The sequence below is a fragment of the Hemiscyllium ocellatum genome, chromosome 3, assembly GCF_020745735.1.
Source record: "Hemiscyllium ocellatum isolate sHemOce1 chromosome 3, sHemOce1.pat.X.cur, whole genome shotgun sequence".
NCBI lineage: Eukaryota > Metazoa > Chordata > Chondrichthyes > Orectolobiformes > Hemiscylliidae > Hemiscyllium > Hemiscyllium ocellatum.
In genome coordinates this window covers 51,013,938-51,027,288 of record NC_083403.1, presented here as the reverse complement: position 1 = coordinate 51,027,288, position 13,351 = coordinate 51,013,938, and the positions used below count along the sequence as shown (strand labels likewise).

The window sequence follows — 13,351 nt, the reverse complement described above, 5'->3', positions numbered from 1 at the left end:
ACAATCTTATACTCCACAACCACCTGATGAAGAGGCAGCACTCCGAAAGCTAGTGCTTCCAATAAAACCTGTTGGACTACAACCTGGTGATGTGTGATTTTTACCTTGGCCGGCACGTACGAGTTGGACCGAAGGATCTGTTTCTGTGCTGTACAAATGTATGACTCTCAGACCTGGTGGTGAGTGTTTCCAGCGCTTCCTAGTTTGAGTTGGATTTCCAGTATCTGCAGTAACTTGCTTTTATTATGCAAAATAACGATGACGCATCGGGAAAGTCCGCCAAGTGGGCTTGGTTGCTGTGGATTTCTTCCTGTTGTGAGAAGACAGTCTACCAGAGCAGTAAAGCTGCTGCCAGGGGTTAGGGAAGGCTTGTGCCGGAATTGGGCAGGCCGGGGGCTCCTGCCCGGGGTCTGCGCTGCCTCTGCATTCGGCCGAGGGATTGAAGAGCTTCGTTACAATGTGTCGGAGTAGAGGCTCAGTATCGAGCCTGCTGCTTTCCTTTGTACTCTGCCTCTGCCTCTGCCTCTGCCGTTCACTCCACGGACACAGTAAGTGACATAGAATCGTAGCATTTTATTGTATTCGTGTCGGTACCGGCTGTACACGGTTTCACGGTGGGATCTTCCCACCCCACCACACCACCAAAAATAACACGGTCACGCTCTCTCTTATTACTCACACCCACCTCGAAGAAAGAACAGAAACAAATACAAGTGGAGAGAGATCCCCGTGACCGAGGGGCTTTCCAAACACCTCCCCCTCCGCTCTCTGCCGTGCACACTCCATGGGAATTAGCTCTGTTTTTTTTCGGGGGCGGGGTTGGATCTAGGGTTAATATTTAAAAAAATTGCAGAATGATGATTTGAACCCGCACAGGGAGGTTTCCTATGGTAGGGTAGGGTGGGTGCACCATTCCCTCTCCCAGCCGGCCCTGTGTTCAGGCCTCTCGGGTTGGTGTGCCGTGTACTGGTGCTGTACAGTACAGTCAGGGAGCCGCAGTGGCATCTTTCAACCCCGCTTTCGGTTGGTTTACACCTTCTGCAATGTTTGCGCTCGCGGTTTGGTGTAACCCCCGATCTGTAGTTGTATACTGTACGTTCGCGTTTTTTTTTAACTTTTAAAAGTTCTGGCTAATGTAAGGTTTTAGGATTTCGACTTGTTTTTTAAAAAAAAATTAGGACTGAATTTTCTACTTCAGAGTGACAACGTTTTCAGTGAAGGAGAGCAAAATTCTGGTCGACCTCAATCTTGAAGCAGAATACGGTATTGGAAAATCTTTTTTGAATAAGGAGGACAGTAATGTTGGTCAGATGCTAATCATAAGAAGCCAGGCTGAGGGCATAGTTCAACGCTTTTTTAAAAAATTCAGTAGTGGTTAAGTGAATGCAAGCTTCTCACATGGGTATTAATTTTTACCTTTGAAAGAATAGAGCCATTTAATTAGCACCAAAATGGGTTTGGTAAATCAAGAACGAACATGAATCTTTAATAAGTCCAACGTGGCTTATTGCTAAGAGATCCAATGCTGCCTGCAAGAAATGGGTGATGGGAAGGATTGCAGATGCTGGAGATTAGAGTCCATGACCACTTGAGTGTGTGGTGCTGCAAAAGCCAGCAGGTCAGGCAGCAGGAGAATCGACATTTAGCTAAGCCTTTCATCAGGAATGAGGCTTATGCCTGAAACGTCATTCCCCTGTACCTCAAGTGCTGTCTGACTGGCTGTGTTTTTCCACTGCAGGAAAATGGGTGTTCAAGGACACAACCATCTTTTGCCCCAAGTGTGGCAGAGTCTACGGAAGCCACATTGTTCTGTACAGCCATGTATGGACTCACCCTGAGAGTGGAAGTGTCTGTGAGGGATGCCAATGATGATGATTGCTGGAGAAACTCAGCAGGCCTGGCAGTATCTGTGGAAAGCCAATATTTTGGGTCCATTAACCCTTAATCAGTGGCTTCTCAATCTCAAGTTACGAACCCCCTGTCTTTTGTGTACATTAGTCTGGAAAAGTTTGATCTCAGACACTAAGCAGGTTCAGGCCTGGTTAGTATTTGGAGGGGAGAGCTCTGGTGCAGTGCTAGCGAACGTAACTCCAGACTGGAGAACTCCAGCTCGAGAGGTGTGTAATAACATCTCTGAACAGGTTGGTTCGAAAATTATTTACAAATCTTGCTAATAGAATGCTATCCTTTAGGAAAGTAATTGAACCTAAAAGTAAGGATATTAAGGTCCAGTTATAAAGAGCATCAGTGAGACCACAAATATTGTGTGCAGGTTTCATCTCCTTATTTAAGGAAGGTTCTAAATCTATTGGAAACTATGCAGAGAACATTTATTGGATTGATACCTGCAAGGTTTGTCTTAAGAGGAAAGGTTGGACAAGCAGAGCTCAGTGCCATAAGCTTTACTGCACGAAAGGAGGCCCGTCAACCCATTAATTCTACAATGGTCACCAAAACCAACCTATTCTAATCCCATTTTCCAGCACTCGGCTTAGAAACATACATGCCATTGAGCTTCAAGTGGTCATTTAAATACACTATAAATGTTGCCATAGTTCATGTCTCTATCGTCCTTTTCAGGCAGTAAGTTCCAGATATCCACCAGGTAAAAACAATGACTGCAGATGCTGGAAACCAGATTCTGGATTAGTGGTGCTGGAAGAGCACAGCAGTTCAGGCAGCATCCAAAGTGCAGCAAAATCGACATTTTGGGCAAAAGCCCTTCATCAGGAATAAAGACAGTGAGCCTGAAGTGTGGAGAGATAAGCTAGAGGAGGGTGGAGGTGGGGAGAAAGTAACATAGAGTACAATGGGTGAGTGGGGGAAGGGAATAAGGTGATAGGTCAGGGAGGAGACGGTGGAGTGGATAGGTGGAAAAGGAGATAGGCAGGTAGGACAAGTCATGGGGACAGTGCTGAGCTGGAAGTTTGGAACTAGGGTGAGGTAGTGGAAGGGGAAATGAGGAAACTGTTGAAGTCCACATTGATGCCCTGGAGTTGAAGTGTTCTGAGACGGAAGATGAGGTGTCCTCCCTTCAGGCGTCTGGTGGTGAGGGAGTGGCGGTGAAGGAGGACCAGGACCTCCATGTCCTCGGCAGAGTGGGAGGAGGAATTGAAATGTTGGGCCACGGGCGGTGTGGTTGATTGGTGTGGGTGTCCCGGAGATGTTCCCTAAAGCGCTCTGCTAGAAGGCGCCCAGTCTCCCCAATGTAGCGGAGACCGCATCGGAAGCAACGGATACAATAAATGATATTAGTGGATGTGCAGGTAAAACTGGATGGATGTGGAAGGCTCCTTTAGGGCCCTAGATAGAGGTGAGGGAGGAGGTGTGGGCACAGGTTTTACAGTTCCTGCAGTGGCAGGGGAAGGTGCCAGGATGGGAGGGTGGGTTGTAGGGGGGCGTGGACCTGACCAGGTAGTAACGGAGGGAACAGTCTTTGCGGAAGGCGGAAAGGGGTGGGGAGGGAAATATATCCCTGGTGATGGGGTCTTTTTGGAGGCGGCGGAAATGTCGGTGGATGATTTGGTTAATGCAAAGGTTTGTAGGTTGGAAGGTGAGCACCAGGCGGTTGGAGGGGTGGGGTCTGAGGGCGGAGGTGCGGGATGTGGACGAGATGCGTTGGAGGGCATCTTTAACCACGTGGGACGGGAAATTGCGGTCTCTAAAGAAGGAGGCCATCTGGTGTGTTCTATGGTGGAACTGGTCCTCCTGGGAGCAGATATGGCAGAGGCGGAGAAATTGGGAATACGGGATGGCATTTTTGCAAGAGGTAGGGTGGGAAGAGGTGTAATCCAGGTAGCTGTGGGAGTCGGTGGGTTTGTAAAAAATGTCAATGTCAAGTTGGTCGTCATTAATGGAGATGGACAGGCCCAGGAAGGGTAGGGAGGTGTCAGAGATGGTCCGGGTAAATTTCAGGTCAGGGTGGAATGTGTTGGTGAAGTTGATGAATTGCTCAACCTCCTCGCGGGAGCATGAGGTGGCGCCAACGTGGTCATCAATGTAGCGGAGGAAGAGGTGGGGAGTGGTGCCGGTGTAATTACGGAAGATCAACTGTTCTACGTAGCCATCAAAGAGACCGGCATAGCTGGGCCCCATACGTGTGCTCATGGCTACCCCTTTGGTCTGGAGGAAGTGGGAGGATTCAAAGGAGAAATTGTTAAGGGTGAGGACCAGTTCGGCCAAGCGAATGAGAGTGTCGGTGGAAGGGTACTGATGGGGACTTCTGGAGAGGAAAAAAACGGAGGGCTTGGAGGCCCTGATCATGGCAGATGGAGGTGTAGAGGGATTGAATATCCATGGTGAAGATGAGGCGTTGGGGGCCGGGAAATGGAAGTTTTGGAGGAGGTGGAGGGCATGGGTAGTGTCTCGAACGTATGGAGGGAGTTCCTGGACTCGGGGGGGGGGGGGGGGGGGGGGGGGAATAGGACAGTGTCGAGGTAGGTAGAGATGAGTTCAGTGGGGCAGGAGCATGCTGAGACAATGAGTCGGCCAGGGTGGTCAGGCTTGTGGATCTTGGGAAGGAGGTAGAACCGGGCAGTGCAGGGTTCCCAGACTGAGGTTGAAAGCTGTGGGTGGGACCATCTCCTGAGGCAATGACCATCTCTGACACCTCCCTACCCTTCCTGGACCTCTCCATCTCCATTAACGACGACCGACTTGACACTGACATTTTTTACAAACCCACCAACTCTCACAGCTACCTAGATTTCACCTCTTCCCACCCTACCTCTTGCAAAAATGCCATCCCATATTCCCAATTCCTCCTCCTCTGCCGTATCTGCTCCCAGGAGGACCAGTTTCACCATAGAACACACCAGATGGCCTCCTCCTTTAGAGACCGCAATTTCCATTCACACATGGTTAAAGATGCCCTCCAACGCATCTCGTCCACATCCTGCACCTCCACCTTCAGATCCCACCCCTCCAACCGTAACAAGGACAGAACGCCCCGGTGCTCAACCTTCCACCCTACAAACCTTCGCATAAACCATATTGTCCACCGACATTTCCGCCACCTCCAAAAAGACCCCATCACCTGGGATATATTTCCCTCCCCATCCCTTTCCGCCTTCCGCAAAGACCGTTCCCTCCGTGACTACCTGGTCAGGTCCACCCCCCCCACAAGCCACCCTCCCATCCTGCCACCTTCCCCTGCCACTGCAGGAACTGTAAAACCTGTGCCCACGCCTCCTCCCTCACCTCTATCCAGGGCCCTAAAGGAGCCTTCCACATCCATCCAGTTTTACCTGCACATCCACTAATATCATTTATTGTATCCGTTGCTCCCGATGGGGTCTCCTCTACATTGGTGGACACTGGGCGCCTCCTAGCAGAGAGCTTTAGGGAACATCTCCGGGACACCCGCACCAATCAACCACACCGCCCCGTGGCCCAACATTTCAACTCCCCCTCCCACTCTGCCGAGGACATGGAGGTCCTGGCCGTCCTTCACCACCGCTCCCTCACCACCAGACGCCTGGAGGAAGAACGCCTCATCTTCCGCCTCAGTACACTTCAACCCCAGGGCATCAATGTGGACTTCAACAGTTTCCTCATTTCCCCTTCCCCCACCTCACCCTAGTTCCAGCTCAGCACTGTCCCCATGACTTGTCCTACCTGCCTATCTCCTTTTCCACCTATCCACTCCACCATCTCCTCCCTGACCTATCACCTTATTCCCCTCCCCCACTCACCCATTGTACTCTATGCTACTTTCTCCCCACCTCCACCCTCCTCTAGCTTATCTCTCCACACTTCAGGCTCAATGCCTTTATTCCTGATGAAGGGCTTTTGCCCGAAACATCGATTTTGCTGCACTTTGGATGCTGCCTGAACTGCTGTGCTCTTCCAGCACCATTAATCCAGAATCCAGATATCCACCACCTTCTGGGTTTAAAAAAAAATTCTTCTTTAATCCCATCTAAACCTCCTTTTAAAACATTACCCCGGTTAGTGACTCCTGTGCTAAGGAAAATGTTTCTTTCTATCTATCTGTCTATGCCTCTCCTAATTTTGTGTCCCTCAGGTCACCCTTAGTCACCTCTGCTCTATCATAAACAACCACAGCCTATCTTGTCTCTGTTCCTAGTTGAATTGCTCCAGCCCAACCAACATTGTGATGACTCTCCTTGGCAATCTTTTGAGAGCAATCAGATCTTTCCTACAGTATGATGACCAAAACTGCACACTTCAGCTGTGGCCTAACTAACGATTTATATAGCTCCATCATAACCTCCCTCCTCTTATATGTCTCACTGTGTCTCACACCTGCACACACACACCATGGGTGCTGGGGAAAAAATAAGCACTACTGCAGTTAGGCGGTAGTGTGGGGGAAATTAAAGACGAAAGAAAAGAAAAAAAAATAGAAACAGACCCTTTGGGACAACAAGTCCACACCGCCCCTCCAAAGAGTAACCCATCCAGACCCATTCCCCTGACTAATGTACCAAACACTATGGACAACTTAGCATGGCCAATTCACTTGACCTGCAGGTCTTTAGATTGTGGGAGCACCAGAGCACCCGGAGGAAACCCACGCAGACACTGGGAGAATGTGCAAATTCCACACAGAAGTCACCAAGGTGGGAATCGAACCTGGGTGCCTGGCGCTAACCACTGAGGCACCATGCCACCCACGTTATGTATTTGAATATTTCTTCCAAGCTCTTGTACAATTCTCATTCACCCACAAAGTATTGTAGTGCCATTTGAAAATACAACAATGAAGAAATTTGAAACACCAGTACAAAATATGACCACATGATTAGATTTAAGAGAATTAGTTTTGCCAGTTTTCCACAGGGCATAGATAAATAGGATTCTGCACCACAGAAGGACGCCATTTATTCTTGCGCCGCTAAGTGACATGTAGCATTCGTGTCAAACAAACCACTGTCAATGACAATCTCCAACAAGACCATTAGATGTAGGAGCAGATGTAGGCCATTTGACCCATCAACTCTGCTCCACCTTTCAGTAAGTATGTGGCTGATCTAATAATCCTCAACAGCACTTTGCTGACTTTTTCCCGTGACCACAGTTCTATGTTCCAATGATTTAGAAGGGCAAAGACAGCAGTCAAATGGGCATATCAACATCAGCAAGTCACTATTCCAAGTCCTGCAATATCCTGATCTTTAAATGTATCACTATTCCTTCGTCCTTGATCTGTTAATCTTTGACCTCATTCTTCCTAATAGCACTGTCTGAGTATCCTCAACACACTGACTGCAAGTGGTTCAAGAAAGCTGCTATCAGCTATCTCCATAAAGGCAATGAGTGCTAATAGCAAATTACCGTGGATGCTGGAATCTGTATTGAAAACAACAAATGCTGGAGATCACAGCGGGTCAGGCAGCATCCATGGAGAGATACCGAGCTAACATTTCGAGTCTAGAAGAGGCTGCCATCTCTCCATGCATTTTGTCTGACCCGCTGTGATATCCAACATTTGTTGTTTACAATAAATATTATGTTGGCAATAATTTCCCATTCATATAAATAATTTTGAAAAATTATTTTTAAAAAATTATGAAACAATCCTGAGCGGCACTGTGGCACAGTGATTACCACCGTTGCCTCACAGCGCCAGAGACCCGGGTTCAATTCCCGTCTCAGGCGACTCTCTGTGTGGAGTTTGCACATTCTCCCCGTGTCTGCATGGGTTCCCTCCCACAGTCCAAAAATGTGCAGGTTAGGTGAATCGGCCATGCTAAATTGCCCATAGTGTTAGGTGAAGGGGTAAATGTAGGGGAATGGGTCTGGGTGGGTTGCGCTTCAGAGGGTCGGTGTGGACTTGTTGGGCCAAAGGGCCTGTTTCCACACTGTAAATAATCTAATCTAATCTAATCCAAGTCCCCTGATTTTGTAAATTTTCTTTGAGAAAGGTATCATTTTGATTGTAATGGGTCTCCACTTGTTTGCCACTTAAGTTGAATCTCTTGTGTGTCTACTCCAATAGGGTACATTCTTCCTTTATTTTCAAATTTAACATTTTGAAAATCATATAGTCATTGTGATATACAGCATGGAAACAGACTCTTCGGTCCGACTCATCCATGTCGCTATCCTAAATAAATCGAGGCCCATTTGCCAATATTTGGCCTATATCCCTCTAAACGTTTTCAATTCATACACCCATCCAGATGCCTTTTAAATGTTGTAATTGCACCAGCCTCCACTACTTCCTCTGGCAGCTCATTCCATACATGCATCACCCTCTGCGGCATGGTGACTTAGTGGTTACCACTATTGCCTCACAGCGCCAGGGATCCAGGTTTAATTCTAGCGTTGGGTGACTTTCTCTGTGGAGTTTGCACAGTCTCCCCGTGTCTGCGTGGGTTTCCTCTGAGTGCTCTGATTTCCTCCCATAATCCAAAGATGTGCAGGTTAAGTGGCTTGGCCTAGGTGTTTGGGGAAGTGGTGGTATTGATTAGGGATGGTAGGGTGGGTTAGGCTGGGTTGCTGTTGGGAGGGTCAGTGTGGACTTGTTGGGTGGAAGGGCCCATTTCCATTCTGTTCAGATTCTATGATTTTGTGTGAAAAAGTTGCCCTTGAAGTCCCTTTTCAATTTTTCCCCTCTCACTTAAACCTATGCATTCTAGTTTTGGACTCCCTCAGTACAGGGAAAAGCCCTTGTCTATTTACCATAGCCATGCCCCTCATGATTTTATAAACCTCGATAAGATCATCCCTCAGACTCTGATGCTCCAGGGAAAATAGCCCCAGTCTATTCAGCTTCTTCCTGTAGTTCAAACACTCCAAACTGGCAATATCCTTGAAAATCTTTTCTGAGCTCTTTCAAGTCGACATTTGTGTGGGGCTGCAGGAGTTGGGGTAGTGGTAAATGAGTATTTTGCATCAGTATGTATTGTGGAAAAGGACTTGGAAGATATAGCATGTAGGGAAATAGATGGTGACATCTTGAAAAATATCCATGTTACAGAGGAGGAAGTGTCTTGAAACACACAAGTTGATAAATCTCCAGGACCTGATCAGGCGCACCCTAAAACTCTGTAAGAAGCTAGGGAAGTGATTGCTGGGCCTCTTGCTGAGATATTTGTATCATCGATAGTCACAGGTGAGGTGCCGGAAGACTGGAGCTTGGCTAACTTGGTGTCACTGTTTAAGAAGGGTGGTAAGGACAAGCCAGGGAACAATAGTCCTGTGAGCCTGCCTCTGTGGTGGGCAAGTTGGAGGCAGTCCTGAGGGACATGTATTTGGAAAGGCAAGGACTGATTAGGGATAGTCAACATGGCTTTGTGCATGGGAAATCATGTGTTACAAACTTGATTGTGCTTTTTGATGAAGTAACAAAGAAGATTGATGAGGGCAGAACGGTACATGTGATCTATATGGACTTCAATAAGACATTTCGACAAGGTTCCCCATGGGAAACTGGTTAGCAAGGCTAGATCTCATGGAATACAGGGAGAACTAGCCATCTGGATACAGAACTGGCTCAAAGGTAGAAGATAGAGGATGGTGGTGGAGGGTTGTTTTTCAGACTTGCGGCCTGTGACCAGTGGAGTGCCACAAGGATCGGTGCTGGGTCCCCTACTTTATTTATTTCATCATTTATATAAATAATTTGGATGTGAGCATAAGATGTTTAGTTAGTAAGTTTGCAGATGACACCAAAATTGGAGCTGTGGTGGACAGCAAAGAAGGTTACCTCAGATTACAACAGAATCTTGATCAGATGGGCCAATGGGCTGAGAAATGGCAGGTGAAGTTTAATTTAGATAAATATAAAGTGCTGCATTTTGGGAAAGCAAATCTTAGCTGGACTTATACACTTAATGGTAAGGTCCTAGGTAGTGTTGCTGAACAAAGAGACCTTGAAGTGCAGGTTCATAGCTCCTTGAAAGTGGAGTCGCAGGTAGATAGGATAGTGAAGAAGGCATTTGGTATGTTTCCCTTTATTGGTCAGAGTATTGAGTATAGGAGTTGGGAGGTCATGTTGCGGCAATACAGGACATTTTTTTTTAGGCCACTGTTGGAATATTGTGTGCAATATTGGTCTCCTTCCTATCGCAAAGGTGTTGTGAAACTTGAAAGGGTTCAGAAAAGACTTACAAGCATGTTGCCAGGGTTGGAGGATTTGAGCTATTGGGAGAGGTTGAATAGGCTAGGGCTGTTTTCCCTGGAGTGTTGAAGGCTGAGGGGTGATTATGTAGAGGTTTATAAAATCATGAGGGGCATGGATATGGTAAATAGGCAAAGTCTTTTCCCTGGGGTGGGGGAGTCCAGACTGAGAGGGCATAGGTTTAGGGTTAAAGGGGAAAAATATAAAAGAGACCTAAGGGGCAACTTTTTCACACAGGGTGATACATGTATGGAATGAGCTGCCAGAGGAAGTAGTGGAGTCTAGTACAATTACAGCATTTAAAGGACATCTGGATGGGTATATGAATAGAAAGAGTTTGGAGGGATATGGGTTGGGTGCTAGCAGGTGGGAATAGATTGAGTTGGGATATCTGGTTAGCATTGATGAATTGAATCGAAGGGTCTGTTTCCATGCTATACGTCTCTGTGACTAAGTTTCACAACACCCTTCCTTTGGCAGGGAGGCTAGAATTGCATGCAGTATTCCGGTCGTGCCTTACCAATGTCCTGTATGCCGCAACATGACTGCCCAGCTCGTATACTGCCCAGCACTGATCAATAAAGGCAAACATGCCAAACGCCTTCTTCACTATCCTATCTACCTGTGACTCCACTTTCAAGGAGATATGAACCTGCACTCCAAGATCTCTTTGTTCAGCAACAGAAGTAAAACAAAAATGACATTAACATGTAATGGTCTTAATGCTGGCATCTACTGGTCAACAATGCATGTACTTTTTGAATATGAAAAACATCAGTTCACCACGATCCCTTGCTCTCTTTCCTTTTGCTAATTGCATATTAAAAGTTACCACTGTCCTTTTTAAAAACTGTACTTCTGGCTTCTGAATAAACCAGTTCCATGGTACTTTGTTTTCATGCTTTTTGAACCAATGCAACTTTATTTGCAATATCTGGAGTACTATCTTCATCAATCCTCTCTTTAGTTAGTTAGTTGGGCACAATTTGCCCTTTACAAATCTGTGGCGGCTGCACTATTTAATCTGTCCTTCACAAAAAAGGAATTTGCGTTGTAATTGTAATTGTCTTTATCTTTGTTTTTCCACCATTGCCTTCAACTCTTTTTTTTTCTCTTGCCAGCCTCAATTCTTCCAATATTTCAAAAATCTATCTCCTTCCCCATTAAATACTTTCAGTGATCTAGCTTCCATAATTCTCTGGGGAAAAAGAATTCTAGACGTTTATTATCGTCTGGGATCAGAAATTCCCATGCATTTCAATTTTAAATAAGTGTGCCTTTCTTCTATAACTATGTCCCCTAGTTCAATGTTTTCCCGTGAGTGGAACCGTCTTCTTAACATGTACTTTGACAAGGTCTCTCAAAAATCTTAAGTTTTAATAGATCACTACTTCTTCTAAACTCTAGTGAATAAAGGTTTAACCTGTTCAGCCATTTTCGCTATTCGCCTTATCTGTGCCCCTCATGATTTTATAACCCTCAATTTGATAGTATTAACAAATAACTATCTAGTTATCCACATTCCTGCATGCTATCTGTGAGAGAGAATGTCACCCCCACCCACTTCCAGAATGTTCAGCTTTGCAGTCTACCTCTTTAATGTTACATTAATATCCAGAGAGATGTCCCAATTTAATCTTTTAACGTCACAATGAGTTGTAGGGTGGCACTGCATCAACAGATGTCATCTGCGATGATGGAACAGAAACATGAAATATAAGTGTGCCAACATGTAATCTCATTTGTTGTTTTACATTCTAACATGAGTGGGGAAAAGATGGGTGAACTTTTGAACATGCAAATGTTAAGTATATGAGTGCATTCTGCATGCTTGGGAACTCACTTGTGCACTTTTTCCCCTAATGTAGATTTTGAATTTCAGCCTTTCCATAATGATTTTCCTTAATCTTGAATGATGGTACTTCCATGTTTTATACAGTTTTAAACTGAAAATCAAAGTTCTGATTGGTATATCTAAATAATGGGAAGACCATATTTGGCTTTGGAAGGAAATTACATTAAACACTGCAGTATCTATTCCTGCTGGTTACATAAAAAACAGAAACAGGACTCTACTCAAATCCTTTATCATCCAAATCTGAATCAACAGTACAGATTCAATTCCTGTAATTGCCCCTTAGCCTGAACCTCAGGCTAAACCACCACCAGTCATCTCCCTCTCTCTCTTTCTCTAATTAGCGAATAGCCCTGTGGTACTGTGGGATATGATGACTTTATTGTACCTTTACTCGCTTAGTACTTTCCTGGGTATCTGCTTAGATGTTGCGCAAAAGCTGGATATCAAAAATACAAACAAAATGCTGAAATCATTCGTTACTCAGGCAGCATTTGTGGGGAGAAACCAAGTTAACGTTTCAGGGCAGTGACCTTTCACGAGAAGTGATGTTTATTCTCGAGTGTCTGGTGTGGGACTTGAACCCACAGCTTTGTGACTCAAGTGAAAGTGCCTGAGCCACAGCTGTCACCAAATGAATATTGTGTAATATTGATCGGAAAAAATGTGGCTTTATTTTTCCTGCACGTGTTTTATTGCAGTATTTTCATGTTAACAGTAAAAGATAGTCATCTATACTGACACTGTGATTATTACAACTTGACCTACTTCTCAAGAAATTTAAAAAATATTCAAGGAAAAAAATTAATGTAGAAATTTTTGTGTTAATTCTCTGTCTAAAGGGACTGTATAATTTTTTGGATGCTCCGCAAGGAGAACTTCATGTAGATCTCTAGTTTACTAGTTCACATCTGTTTAAATCTGAGAGAAAGGGGTAACTTAGAAATGTACAAATCCCCAAAATTACCATCAAAGTTCCATCCGATTTGATCAGTTCTTGGTTTAAAACTAAAGTTTTAATATTAAATTTTGGAATGTTTCAAAACTTTGATTCACATAAAGCATCAGGGAGATATCACAGGACAGAAGGAAGATTTTCAGCCCCTGAATATTGCTCAGAAAGGACACTTGACAAAACATGTTGTCTTAGATTCGTTGGTACAAATGCAAGAATGCCAAACTTCAGATGATCATGACAATTTATACAACAGGGAAAAAACGATTGATTGGATTAATGTTACCATTTATCCAACAATACAGAGCTACTGACTCCCTATGGTTCCAGGTAATTTAAGAAAACCACAAACCTTGTGTGTGTGGCTGAAAAGATGGTTTGTGGGGAAAGGTTTCACTGTGGAACACTGGGACCAGTTCTGGGAAAGATGGGACCCACACAAACTGGGCCG

At 45.3% G+C, this 13,351-nt stretch overlaps 1 protein-coding gene across 2 annotated transcripts in view; it reads left to right on the top strand.

The window, feature by feature from the left end:
- Positions 1-324: 324 nt before the first annotated feature.
- Positions 325-13,351, top strand: part of LOC132805495 (interferon gamma receptor 1-like) — a 38,314-nt gene continuing 25,287 nt past the window's right edge. For both annotated transcript variants that reach the window (XM_060820616.1, XM_060820608.1), the window contains exon 1: positions 325-548. In XM_060820616.1, the coding sequence (XP_060676599.1) occupies positions 458-548 (91 nt within the window). In that variant the 5' untranslated portion in view covers positions 325-457. The remainder of the gene's footprint in view (positions 549-13,351) is intronic.